This window comes from Chelonoidis abingdonii, chromosome 15, assembly GCF_003597395.2.
Source record: "Chelonoidis abingdonii isolate Lonesome George chromosome 15, CheloAbing_2.0, whole genome shotgun sequence".
Classification (NCBI taxonomy): Eukaryota; Metazoa; Chordata; order Testudines; family Testudinidae; genus Chelonoidis; species Chelonoidis abingdonii.
In genome coordinates, this window is record NC_133783.1 from 18,719,046 (window position 1) to 18,733,832 (window position 14,787).

General features: G+C 40.2%; 1 protein-coding gene across 14 annotated transcripts in view; it reads right to left on the minus strand.

Moving 5' to 3' along the window:
• JMJD1C (jumonji domain containing 1C) overlaps nt 1–14,787 on the minus strand; it is a 325,097-nt gene that overhangs the window by 16,280 nt on the left and 294,030 nt on the right. For 8 of the 14 annotated variants that reach the window (XM_032776330.2, XM_075072588.1, XM_075072586.1 and 5 more), the window contains 3 exons: nt 11,915–12,091; nt 1,361–1,492; nt 69–980 (listed from right to left, as the gene is read on the minus strand). In XM_032776330.2, coding sequence (XP_032632221.1) covers nt 891–980; nt 1,361–1,492; nt 11,915–12,091 — 399 coding nt within the window. In that variant the 3' untranslated portion in view covers nt 69–890. Of the gene's footprint in view, nt 1–68; nt 981–1,360; nt 1,493–4,403; nt 6,566–11,505; nt 11,580–11,914; nt 12,092–14,787 lie in introns of those variants that run through there. The other 6 variants (XR_012657050.1, XM_075072587.1, XM_032776333.2 and 3 more) reach the window with 5 other exon arrangements.

Genomic DNA, 14,787 nt, shown 5'->3' on the forward strand with positions numbered 1-14,787 from the left:
TGAATGACTCAGACAAGTGTGTCTGTCACAAATGTGCCACAAACATGAAAAACAAACATGAGACAACATTTGATAAAGTCATTTTAATGGAAAATGCAAAACCCCTTTCAACTTCAATGTACAAAGCGTGTGTAACACCTGCACTTTTAACAAATTAAAGCAAGCCCATGTTTTAAAAAAATACATCATTGAATGTATATATGTATATATTTACACAGCATATTAAGTTTAATATTTAGCTTTAAAAGTTCACATAAATTTTACCAAAATGAGACATTCTTTTAAATAAATTACACCTTTTGAAAATGTTTAATTGTACACTGAATAGCTTCAATAAAATACTGAAGTGTCTGTATTTAATATCTACTTTATATACTTTATATTTTACAAAGTTTACAATTATTTGGCAGTAATTTTCAGATAATGACATGACTGCTGTGCGGATTCAGCAATGTCCCAAATGCAGGCAATAGCTGGTGTTTGTGTCCTACTCTCACAGTAACTGTCTCAATGTAGTGAAAAATACCAGAGTTATTTTAGCAAACTGTACAAGTCACATTTACATTTGATCAACAATATAGCATAGTATTTTGTGGATTTTTTTCAAAAAATAAATACATCTTAAATCTTTGACATTTCACAAACTTCATATACATTATAATACAAGACAGCAGAATGCTGCTTAATTTTTTTTAATAAGTAACATTTAATCACAGTAGCTGTGATCTATGAAGCTATACTGTTGCAGTCTCAGTAACAAGTAAATATGATGACAATGTTTTCTTGGCCCTGATGGTTTGTGAAGCTTAAATTAGTGTGCATACTGTTCATCATGTAATTGAAAAAATAACCTCCATCTGATGTTTTAACATAAAAAAGTAGCAAGCGCTTTAGTTTTCTTCCACGTCTTCCATTTCATTTTCATTAATCTTCAGAGCTCTCACCATTTCCTTAACTGCATGATACAAGATATTTTTAACCTGCAGAAGTATAAGACACTCTTCAGTAAGATACAAGTGATAAAAAAGTCACACTTAATGCATGGTATGTAACTAGGTTTAGGACTGAGTCCTAGGCTTAGTGGATGAAAAAAAGATTAAGTTAAAAATATTAGTCCAAAAGGAAACACCTTGATATTTTAAACATACTGTGAAATACCAAAACAGTGATTCAGCTGAAAGTCATTTACACCATTGTATTCACATCTCCCTCAGGTTCATGGGGACCAAAGCACATTGATTATTGTTGCTATTATGTATGAACAGCTAGAAAATGACCACACACACGGTTACATATTTCAGTCAGAATCAGAATACGTGGTGCATTCAGAACAAGTTCTAGTTGAGAATTCATTTCTTACCTGCATTTTATCATCATAATTGATTTCTTCTTTTGACAGCCTCAGTTCCTGTGTTAAGTGAAATGACTGTACAAGATGTTCTGGAGACACAAAGTCTTCAGTTACTTGAATGCAGCTGTGAAAATTTTGCACCTGTCCAAAAGAAAAATAAAAAAAAGAAAATCAAAATTTGTATTTTTTTTAATTCACAAAAAGTAAAGTATAGACTCCAGATCTTTCAAACCACGTAATTATCAGACTGGGGATCTTTTTACTTTTTAAGTTAGCAGTAATGAAGTGTATTAAACTGACATTTACTGAACATTTTGAAATCTGTTGTCACAAGTCATGTGTCAGGTGTGCAGCAAAAGACTCCACAATGATGAGACACACTTTTCTAAAATCCTAACATTGTTCAGGTTCATGCTCCTGAGCTGGAATGTTATTGAAGGACACTAGCTACAATCTGAGTGCATGCCCAGCCCTTCTCTTCCTTTCTCTGGCATGCAGCCAGCCACTTCCTCATTAATTCAATCCATCTTCTAGACTCCATCTTCTAATTCTCTTCTCAAAAACCTGTGCTGTGACCTTGATTGTCTTTGCTCCCAAACCCGTCCCCAATTCACACACTCTTCCCAGTGACAAGTGAACAACTGCCCTTTCCTAAGTTCCAAAATCCTATATACCTGAGTGCCAAGTGTCTCCACAACCCCATCAAACTTCTTAACTTCACCTCCTCTACCTATTACAATAGTCTCTGAACCCAATGACCTTTCAACTATTTCCCCTCCCATCCCCAGACAGGTAGTTATGAAAGAAAGCTTATGGGAAGCCCTGTACATCTTAATACAGTATCTAGCAAAATCAAACAAATTGATCTGGCAATCATTAGGTCCAGATATTTAAAGAAGCTGAACAGATGAAAGTTCCTCTCTTTAGCAGAGAGGGATAGCTCAGTGGTTTGAGCACTGGCCTGCTAAACCCAGGACTGTGAGTTCAATCCTTGAGGGGGCCATTTAGGGAACTGGGATAAAAATCTGGGGATTGGTCCTGCTCTGAGCGGGGGTTGGACTAGATGACCTCCTGAGGTCCCTTCCAACCCTAATATTCTATGATTCTATATCTAAAACAGAGAAGAGCCAGGGAGATGAAGAAGGGCTGTTACTGCTACTGATGCCTCAGACTGTAATCATGAATAGGTAAGTTTGGCAGGCAATTTTCCCCTGAGATTCATGAGGTGAAGGGTAATACACTCTACCAGAGTTCCAATAATCGTGAAGCTGAGCCAGTGGAGCACAACCCCCAAAGTCAGGGAGAAAAAGGAGAAAGCCTAAGATCCTAGATAGAGAGTTTGTGTGTAAAGAATAGGGAGTTCCCCGTCCCAACTCCGGGCCATAGATGTCTATTTCTCTGTTTTTAGAGAGAAAGCAGTCTCCTGTACAGATCAGCCCCTGCGCAGTTGACATACACACAGCTTCTAGCTCATAGCTGTAGGGGACCATACATGTATAGCAATTCCTTTCTCATGTGTATTTACCAAGTCATCTCTGGGACGTCAGTCTCTATAAGCATATTACATTACATACAAAATGGGAAATGACTGCCTAGGAAGGAATACAGCAGAAACAGATCTGGAGGCTATAGGGGATCATATGCTAAATATGAATCAACAGTTTAACACGGTTACAAAAAAAGCAAAAAAAAAAATAAAATTCCTTTCACTACTCCACACTGATTAGGCCTCAACTGGAGTATTGTATACAGTTCTGGGCACCACATTTCAGGAAAGATGTAGCCAAACTGGAGCAAGTCCAGAGAACAACAACAAAAATATTAAAAGTCTAGAAAACATTACCTATGAGGGAAGACTGAAAGAACTGGGTTTGTTTAGTTTGGAGAAGAGAAGACAGCTGGGACAGGATAACAGTTTTCAAGTACATAAAAGGCTGTTACTACAAAAAGGGAGAAAAATTGTTCTCCTTAACCTCTTTGGATAGGACAATAAGCAATGGACTTAAATTGGAGCAAGGGAGGCTTAGGTTGGACAATAGGAAAAACTTCCTGTCAGGGTAGTTAAGCACTGGAATAAATTGCTCAGGGAGGCAACGGAATCTCCATCATTGAAGGTTTTTAAGAGGTTAGACAAACATCTGTCAGGAATGATCTTAATAATACTCAGTCCTGCCATGAGTGCAGGGGACTGGACTAGATGACCTCTTGAGGTCCCTTACAGTCCTATGAGTGTCTGATTCTAATATCAGAGGGGTAGCCGTGTTAGTCTGGATCTGTAAAAAGCGACAAAAATTCCTGTGGCACCTTACAGACTATCAAAAGTATTCGAGCACTGGAGCATAAGCTTTTCGCATGCGTCTGACAAAGTGGGTATTTACCCACGAAAGTTTATGCTCCAATACTTCTGTGATTCTAATATGCCATTATGATCTTAAGTCAACATATTTTTAGGAGTTTGTTAGATTATATAATTACTTGTCCTGTTATAAAAAAGCAATTTAAATTATGTATTTAATCTCAATGGACATACTTAAATCACCGAGTCAAGTATATCACCATTATCTTTTAATGACAACTTTCAATACATTTTAAAAATCAGAAACAGATACAGAAACAGTTATCATTGTGCTAATATTAGTTAACAATTACAATTTTATTATATTGAGACTTCTCTAATGTATACTTCAGTATAAAAAAAGTAAAGTGTAGGAAATATATCATATAGAAGAAAACCTCTAAACACAATTTTTCATATCTCTTACAAGCCACAATATTTACATTACTGCTATCAGCAGTAGTTTCAAATCACTGTCAATTAGCAAGTGAAAAATAAAAAGCATAATGTATCACCAAATATATTCTGACAATTGTAGTTTAGTTTTAATTATTGATACATCATGATATCTATGCAAAAATAATGAAATCTTATCAGATCATAATATGGCACTCATATTTGTTAAGACTCAGGTTATTCTTTTAAATGTGCTTTTTATATAGAAAACAGGTGATGGTACTTTCAGGTCAATATTTACATATCTATGTAGAAAGAGTATTTTATTTTTTTTTTTAAACACATGTATCAAAGAACAGTTCTTCCATTTCCTCCCACACATCCCTTTCGTAGGAACTTGTCACTATGGAGAAAAAGGTTCCCAGAATCTATCCATCATAAATACTGTCTTATTAACTCCTAGGTGCCAGGAGTTGGAATATCTCCATCTCAAAATCAACTGTTTGGAACTGATGTGAAGGGGTTAAAGGTGACAACAGTAGGCCAGGCTTATTTTTAGCTCTTAAATACACATGCTGAATGTGGTGGTGCTGGTGCACTCCATTTAGTTTGATATCAATTATATGCCTCATACCTTATAAAACAGTTTTTCTGGTAATACCTATGGATTTTTGAGGTTTCCTATTTTATTCATTTACATTTCAGCTGCAGTTAGTGTATTACATGTGATTTTATTATTTGGATGTAACTATTTGATGTATTTCTGTTAGTTTTATTTTGGTGTTTATTTTTAAGAAACTCAGTGCTATAAATGACAATTCACAATCAAAAACTTTATTAAAACAAACAAAGTTAACGTTGGGAATATTTATATCTTAAAAAGAGAACTGGGTTAGAACACAATACTAGTTTGAACATCAAAAATTCAGAGTTAAGGTTCTAGAAATCATGGGCGGCCATGAGTCCCAGATTACAAGGTCCTTTGGCAAAACCAACATATTGTCCATTTTGACCTGAATGGATAGCATAAAATGTGGTGTCTACTAGGTTGTTCCAGTTGAGGAGAAATAGGTGACAGTCAGGTACTTCTTTGACACAGTTTTGTTTCTTTACAAAGAATGTACTAAGTCCTGTATCTTTGAATGCAGAAGGACTTAAATAGCAGGAAATAGCTTCTTTTGCTCATAGCACCAACAGTATCCTTTTCAGGCTGCAGCACTGACCCAAAAAGGGTATCCCTCGAGCTTTCTTCCAGGGTCACTCACTGTGCTTTCAGCTGCTCCTTCAGGCTGTCTCCATCTTTTAAAGTAGTGTTTTTTGTTTGCTTTCCTGCCTCCCCTCCCATACCCCACTCCTAAGCATCCCTACCCAAAACAGTGCCTAGCTAAAGCTCCTGGATGAGTTCACACACTCCTTTTGCCGAGGTGGGAGTTTATACTTACACTTGTTAATTGAAGGGCGAGTTCACACCTATCAATGTCAGTGGAGCTTTACCTCAATCCATAAGTTTTCACCTAGCTCATAACAGTATCTTGGAAGTGTCAAACCTTACTTTTGATCCTTGGGGTAGAGAACCTGACAAGCTTCCCTCCAAGAGGAGAGAACAGATGTCTTGAATTTTTTTTTTTCTGTGACAGTCTAGCAATTTATGTGTTTATCACGTGTCTTCCAGCCAAAAACAATTATTCTGTTTAAGTCTGATGCAATTGGGAAAGTCACAAATTGCCTTTTTGGACAGAATTTATTTCTGAGTGATACCCACTAATCACTATTAAGAGAACAAATCAGTAATTCAATTTTTCATTTAACCAAAAAGTGACAGATTACATCCCTGAAAGCACGGCATACTCATCCCTGCTCTTCTAGAATCCAGTTCTCTTCTTCCAACTTTGGCAGACTGAGTCCTCACTTGACTTCAGAATTAGCTTTCTCTGGCCATAATCCAAACACATTCTTGCCCTCTATTTTGCCTGTAAGGACAACCGATCCAAGGAAACATCAAATACATACAAGAGATGTCCATCTTTCAGAATCGCTTGGGAAGCAGCTCTGAGGCCAATCACTCTAGATCTTAAAAGCTTTTAGTAAAGTATAGTCATGTATGACCATATAGAGGTGCACTTGACAAGCAATTCATAGTTCCCTTTAGAAATACATTCAAGTCTGCAGTCTCACAGATTCTCCTGGGCTACCATCCAATCTAGTAGAACAGATTTTTTTCCCCTTTTTAAATCACTAGAATGACAGCCAAGTTCACCTTGAGTATTGCATTCAATGCCTTTGATCATTCTTTGAAGAAATGAAACAGCTAGCAAATACATTCAGGTAAGTTTGATATCAGATTACTCTTTAATACAAGTCCTTCAGGTCACTGTACATTGGTAAACATCTTTCTGCTCTCTCTCTGGGAAAAGATGTTTGGTAGTTATTCGTACACCTTTGATCTGAAAGGTCCAGCATCTTAGAATAGGTGGAGTGAACGCCTAGGAAGAAGTTGCATGAGAAGATTCAAAGGCCTGAGGCCTGCAATCCCTATTAACCAGTGTGAAAGAAAGGTTACTTACCTTACAGTAACAGGAATTCTTCAAGACGTGTGTTTCCACTGTGGGTACACATGCACTCCATATGCTTGAGACTAGAAGATTCTTCCTATAAGTGTCTGTTGGTCCTTACCTGCACCTCTTTATGGTCTGAACCGAGGGCATATGGGGAGGCACAGACCAACCGCATCCCCAGTTCCTTCTCTACTAGGAATCTCTGTTAAGAAAGGATTCAGAGCAGAGGGGAAGGATGGTGGATAGAAGAACTCCAATTACTGTAAGGTAAGAACCATTCCTTCTTCTTTGAGTGATGGTCCCAGTGTATATGCAACTGTGGGTAACCAGCATGCAATATTCATCGAGGATGAGGGTCCAAGAAACAATGCTACACCACTGACTGAATGACTGGTGAACTGAAGGACGCAGTCACAGAAGAGGTCTGCACCAGGGCATAGTAGTGTCCCGTGAAGGTATACCCAAAGCTCCATATTGCTGCTCTACAGATCTCCAGGAGAAGAACATCCTGAACAATAATCATGGAAGCAGCCTAGGCTCTGGTCGAGTAAGCCCTCACATTCTGATGAAGAGGAGCCCCTGCAAGATCATAGCAAAGGCAGATGCAACCAGCAATTTATCTGGAAAGCCTCTGGGAGGAGACCGCTTCCCCCTTCATCTGCTCAATGAATGGAAATGAAGTGTCTTGGGAGACTTCCTGAAGGGTTGTGTCCTTTGTAGATAGAAAGCTGAGGCTCAATGGACATCCAGAGAATGAAGCTTTCTGTTTTCCCTGGTGGCTCAAGGATTCAAGTAGAAAACAGGTGGAATTCAGAGGGAAACTTTGTAATCAGCTTGGGGTATAACCTCAGAGAGACAGCATCCTGATGGAACACTGTATAGGGAGTGTCCACCATAAAGGAGGACCCTAGCTCACCCAGTCTTTTGGAAGAAGTATTGCAGTCAGGAAAACTACTTTAATAGAGAGGTGAAGAAGGGAGAAGGCTGAAAACAGTTCAAATGGAGGATTCAAAAGCGCTGACAAACCCAGGTTGAGATCCCACCTTGGCATTTGTTGCACTACTGGGGGTAGGTTCTAGTAAGGGCTTTCAGTAGCCATAGGGTCAATAGGATGGGTGAAGACAAAGTAGCTGTCTACCGGGGGATAGAGGGCATTAATTGCTGCCAAATGCACATGCAGGTAACAGAGATATGCTCAACTTCTTCCAGGAAAGAAAGTGGTCTAAGATGATAGAGGTGTCCAGATTCTCTGGGGGCTTGCAACAAAACTGGCATCAGAAAGAAAAAATCTCTTCCATTAAACCACAAAGCATTTTCTCAGAGAGCATTTCCTGATATTATTGAGGATGGATTGTATTTCCTTGGAACATGATTTCTCAAAGCTCGGCATCCATCCAAATTTCAGGCTGTCAGGTGGAGAAAGATGGTGGGTTGGCGTGGTCAATCCTGCCTCTGTTCTGTGTTAGCAGCTTCAGAAATAGCTGAATCTGTATACATGGGAACGGTTACATCTGGAGGATGCTAGTGAATCAGAACCGCTTCAGCCAGCAGGATGTCACAAAAATCACCAGCATTCTGTCCTACTTGATTTTCTTCAAGACTCAGGTCAAAGGGGTTATTTGGTGGGAAGGTATACATCAGCAGTTCACCACTGAACTAGGAAACTGACCCCTCTGTAACACTGTCACCAAGCTGCTTGTGAACAGTAAGGTGGGTATTTCTCGTTGTTCTGGGACACAAAGCTACCATGATGGGAAACATCACTGTCAGAATACGTTTTGTACTACTGAGCCTTGCATTTCCTACTTGTGATCCTTATGGAAGTGCCTGCTGAGGCTGTCTGCCAAGGTATTCATTACTTCTGGGAAGTGTACCACCGAGTGGGTAATTTGATGACAGATAAACTCTGGAACCAGTGTGACTACTTCTACCTAAAGGGCCAGAGACCTCTCTCTTCTGCTTATGTATTAGACTGTGGTCATGTTTCCTACATTATCTGAATGTGATGGGCATGGACAAGGGACAGCAACTTTCTGCAAACCCAGTGAAGATCCCCCAGTTTGAGGAGGTTGATGTAAAGTGTGGATTCTTGTTGGGACCAGAGCCTTGAGCCATGTGATCATTCAGATGCATTCCCTAACTCATTAGGGAGGCATCCATAATCAGCTTCTTCGTGGGTGGAAGGGGAATGAATACCTTGTGAAATTGAGACTCGTTTGTCCAGATTGTCTCTGCTCAGAGAGTAGACTGTCCTCAACCGTGCCTGGGGCATCAGAGAGGGAACCCTGCAAATGGCATAACATTGGGGCAGAAGGCCATGTCGCCTATCAGGATCAGGCAAGCTCCGACTGTCATGGGAGGACACATCCCATGCTGAGCAATAATGTTTGTCTTCTGGTAGATAAGCTCTGGCTGAAACTGAATTCAGAGATGCTCTGATAAATTTTATAACTTGCATTGGAACTACACTGGACTTTTCTAGGTTTACTAAAGTTCAAAGGTTCAAAAGAAGATGGGTAGGCAAAGGATTGACAGTTGTACTTCCTGATCTGACAAGCCCATGAGCAGTCAGTCATCAAGATAATGAAGAACTGGGCTGCCTTAGCAGCACAGGTATATCACTATTATTGACAGCACCTCATTAAAAACTCTAGAGCTGTCAAGAGGCTAAAGGGAAGGATTGTACCAATAATCATCTGGGTCTCCTGTGCACAGGATGAATGTCTACATGGAAATAAGTGTCATTCAAACAGAGCTGAAAACCCAGTCATCTTTGTTTAGGGAGGGAATTATAGTGGCCAGGATGGTCATCCTGAATTTTGAAAGGCATAGGAAGACATTCAGCTTCATGGGCCTCCAGACCCCTTTATTTTTGGTGATGAGGACATACTCGGAATAAAACCCCTTCCCCTTATGCTGAGAGGGTATGGGTTCTATAGGCTCTTAGCTGTAAAGGGGAGTCCACTTCCTGTCTGAAGATCCTCTCCTAAGAGGGGTCCTGAGGAGGAACAGGAAGGGGAAAGAAACTGTTGAGTAGCCAGTGGAGATGATCTCTATGACCCATCCATGTGAGGTGACATAATGCCATACTGGAAGAAACAGGTCAGGAAGCTACCAAAGGGGGTGTCAGTCAGAGTGGAGGCTGGATGGCTGCTCTCATTGGTCCTGTCAAAATGGTCTCCTGAGCCTAAGAGATCAACAACAGCAGGGCATGATGTCTTCTACGCTACAGTCTCTGACACTTCCTGGGAGGTTCATATGCTCTCTGATAGTAGAAAAGTTGTGAAGTGAGATGCTGTTTGTATGTCGGTGGTCTAGAGTACTTCCTCCGAGGAACTCGGGCATAAATACATAAGGAGCAGAGGGCAGCCTGGGATTCTGAAGGTATCCAGTGCCTCATCTGTTTTCTCACTAAACGAATGGCTGCCCCTGAATGGAAGGTCCTCCGCAGTAGCTTGTACCTCCTTGGGGACCCCAGAGGACTGTAGCCATAAGGTCTACCTCATGACAACCAAAGTTGCCATGGAATGGGAAGCAGCGTCTGCAGCATATAGCCAAGCCTGGAGAAACAGTCTGCTTACTAGTTTACCCTCCTCAATGAGGGCCTGAAATTGTGGCCTGAGTTCCTGTGGAAGTTTGTTGGTGAATTCAGTTTGACACCCTTACCAGGGCACAAGGTCTCACCCAATTTGGACAAGGTAGGGGAGATGTGTCTTTTATTAGTGGCTTTAGGAGGGGATTTATCCCATTTCCAGTGTGGCCTGTCTGATCATACTCTCCTCCCATCTCTTGCTAGAGTTCCTAGGCTTGATATCCAATGGTTCAGAGCTGGAGAGCCTTGGACCAGAAGGGCCACTGGTAGGCAGCTCCCGCCAGTGTACAGGGGGGGTCTGGAAACTGAGTATCAGACTGGGCCTCATCAACTGCTCCATTAGGTGTCTTCAAAGCTGAAACTCATGAGACTGCCAAATTAAAGGGAAAAACAAATTGTAAACATTGTACTTGGAGGGGATGTGGGATTCTCCAAGGCAATACAAACAGAAATTGTGCAGACCACCCTCTGAGAAAATCTGGGGGCAGGTCATACAGAACATGAAATCTGGGATTTTAGGCATGCTAAGAACCCCAGATGTTGGGGCAACGGGGATGGAGGGAACCCTACCCACAGATACCAAAACATTATCTAAAAAAAAAAAAAAATATTTACACAAAACAAAGCTAAATTTTTTAGCAGGAATGTCCCTGGTTTGAAGCACAAGGAGGCACAGCCCAACGAATACTGACAACAAGAATCCTCCAGTCTCAGGTGCACAGAGTACTCAGAGTGGGATACACATGGGAGACCATCAACCAAGTAGTCATGGCTCTTTGACCCATGCCTGCAAATCAATTTGAAATGTCATTCTTGAGACACAGCACAGGTTGCCTTCCCCGTGTCATCATGCTCAGACTCAGCATGGGTCCACTACTGGCTACAATTCTTGTCTGATCTTTAGCCAGGGAAAGTTTTCTTTGTGAGACTCCCATCCTCTGTAGCACAGGGGCTACTGGTGGCTTAAGAGAAAAAATGGTTATGCTAGGATGGGGACAATTCTGCTTCACAATTAATACACTGATTCCCCATAATTTCTCTCTCTGGAGTTAATTACCATATTTTTCCTTGCAGAAATGAAAATAAAATCTATTTGCAGCACAGACAGAACAGTGCGTCACATGAAGGGAGGCTGCTGAAAGGGAAATTTAATGCTAGTTTCTGCTTTGTAGACTGGCTGATATTCCTGCTATGTAAAAAGGAAGTCTGAATAGTCCATATGTTTCAGACTGAAGAAGTACTTTTCAAAAATCTCAGAAATGTCGTATCGATTAACCTGAAACTTTCCCAAAAGTTCTCCCACAGATGTAGGCCAAACAAACAAAATTTCAAGTGTGAACTCTTCTTTTCCTGCGGAAATTAGAAATGTGTATCAGCATTAGGTTTATATTGAAATTTATAATTACTGCCATGCTTCCATCATATGCTAGTAAAAGGAAGTTAACTGGATTGAAAGAGTTGTAGAACAGTTAATAGTGTTTTGACCATTATTTGACATTTTGAGAAATAACCAAGTTATTCTGAATATTTCTGAGTTCTTGCATAGAAATTGCTATCCAAGATTACTATCTATCAGTTTGTATTATTTATTTCTGTACATTATAATGGTCACTGATAATGAAATTAAATCTAATTTAAGCATGACCTTATATATATATATCTATCTTTGAACAGAAGTATTTTACCTGATGAAGGGCTCCTGCTGGTAAAATAACAGCATCACCAAGGAACTGAATAATAGTGCAGGTTTTCACTCCATATTCTTCAAGAAGTCTTTGGCGAAGTTTTTTGTTCACATACCAACTCTGGTCACGTATTGGATCATGCTCTGGTAAAACTTCTAGACCCTGTTCTTTCGCAATCTGTAATACAGGTGAGACACTAGATCACTTTTTTTAAAAAAAGGAAAACTATGTCGGTAGGTCCAACATTTACCTACCTAAAAAGCAACAGGAATTTGTTTCCAATACCCAGATGGGAATTTTGGCTAGTATTTTAAAAGGATCTTAAGGGAATTAATAAATATAAGATAGATGAGGTAATATCTTCTTATTGAACCAACTTCTGTTGGCGGAAGGGACAAACTTGAGCTTAAGGGAATTAGGCACCCAAATCCCTTTGAAGTAAAAGGGTTCTCAAGAAATTCCACTCCAGAAGAGCAGTAGATGCCTTCTGATGAGTTTAGTAAAATTAGAAAAAACAAACCAAGTATAAACATTTTTGCCTACAGGTTTCTCTTCCATTGTTTGTTAGAAATACACTCAGTTGCAAGAAAATAGTATCTTTATTTTATAACAGCTCATCTCCTCCATATTTCAAACTTTTAAGAGATAATCTGGTTTGACAAAATTTCCACAGGATCTGATCATAACACAACAAAATTATAACCTCAAATCAAGAAAAAGCAGAACATAGATTCACATAAAGAGTTTTCTCCCCCCCCAAATAAACTGGGAAGGAATTAAGAAAATATGACAAAAGCAGAATGGTTTAAAAATATTTCCAATGAGACATGAGTGGATTTTTAAATGCAACCACCCCCACCACCTCAACAAACAGTTCCTCGGTGTGCTATGCACAAAGAACAAACATTTGTCTTGACTAGCCACGAATTACTGAATAATAGTGAGAGATGAGAAAAAAAAACCCTATGTCTGTTGTCCATGTCTCAGGAAACAGTTCTTTTTTTAAAATAAATATACGAATTCATTTATTAACATTTTATATCAGATGTAAATATACTTTGGGTTAGTTATTACTACTTTATGTAAAAGGGAAAAATTTCCTTATCTGTTAATTTTCTTTCTGCAAGATCTTTTGAGCCAGTGCAGGAGCTTGGATTATAGTTTCTCTCAACCAGCAGAATACTAAGATTTTTGACTTTACACCCTTACACATTAAGGGTCTAGCCATCTATGAGTCTTCAGCTGAGTTCCCTGAAAGCAGTATCAAACCAAAAAATTAAATGATGCTGTAACTAAAATTGTTTGTTAAATGTCACTGAAGAATAGCAGGAATCTGAACATATCAGCAATTTGGCACTGAAACCGAGTAAAGGAAACAGGCATCCCAGTCATACAGGGCAAGAAGGCTGGACTGGCATAGAAGATCTCAAAGAAAGGAAATGAACAGGTAAAGAAAGTTTTCCATTCTCTCTTCAATCTTTTATGCTACTCCAGACAACTTGGACCTCTCACCTCTCAAGACAGTTAATCATTGTAATACAGATGGGATCACCACCTATTGCTTACAGCAGAAGGGTGACAGGTTCATCCAACTAACACCACATCCACCAAACCTTAGATTGCCAGTATTATTGTTGCTTGTACTCTAATGGAACTGACACTCAAATCCAAAATTAGACCAATATACAGGAAACAGGAAGGTTAGCACTGGGGCCTCAATCAGCTCTATCCACATTTTGTCACACCACCTCACTAAGATTCTCCAATGTCTAGAGTTCATTTTTAAAGTTGATGGCTTCCTTGGCTGTATCAGAGAGATTTTATCTGATAAAGCCCTCTCTCTTTGGACTGGTGCACTTAACAGTAAGATAGTCCATGAAACGTGCTGGATTCAACTGGAGGCTAAGGGTGGTGGTGGTGGGGGATGTGGACATGTTCACTAGTTTTTGGGTAACGTGGCCTTTTCAGCTAGATTGGAATGATCATTGTGAAAACTTCTCTAGATCCGGCAGTCTTCTGTGGGACACTGCCAGCATATACAGGTGAAGAATGTATACCAGCATGAAGATTCAGGGAATCTCTATAGTATTCATTTCATGTGCCCCTGCTGCCTTGAATGTGCTGAAATATTTTGGTTCTCTTCTACTTCCTCTAAATGCCATGAGATCTCATCTCAGGCCTGCTCCACCTTTTGCAAAGACCTGGGGATTTAACTCCCCATCTCCTTGATTCAGCGGCACTCTGCTCATTTCATCAGCTGTGTTCATCTTTCTTGTAGTCCTGACTGCTGAAAAAAAAAATGTTCTTTTGTATTCAAGTAATCAAGTCAGACCTTCTTGTGCCTCCCTGGTGAATGAGGTATACCATGAATTCTTACTGCTAAGTTGCTTGCTTTCCCTACATGTAAGCAAAAGCTAACTTCATTACCTTGGTCTCTAGCTTGTTACTATACTACTACTTTTCAATCAGAGATCATTTACTCTGGATCAGTGTCTATTCTAGGTGGGTGGTCCAGCCAGGCATGATGGCATCTGTGGTTTGAATGTCCCACACTAGAGAATGCAGAAGACATCCTTTGTTGAAGTTTTCCTCAGCTAGTCATCACTCTAGTACAGAGGTCTCTCAACTGTGGGGCGTGCCCTGCTGTGTGGCTATGGCTTGGGCCAGCCTCCATGGGGGATGGGGAGGGAACACAATCAGCTCCGCTCCTGACCCCGGCCCCCGCACCTGGGCCACAGCCCACAGGCTTGGTTCTGCTCTTGGCCTTGCCCCTACCCCCAGACAGGGCGCAGACAGAGTAAGGGGAGGGGAGGGTGGGGTATGAAGTAAAAAGTTTGGGCACCACTGCCCTAGTGTAATCTAGACATTTCAAG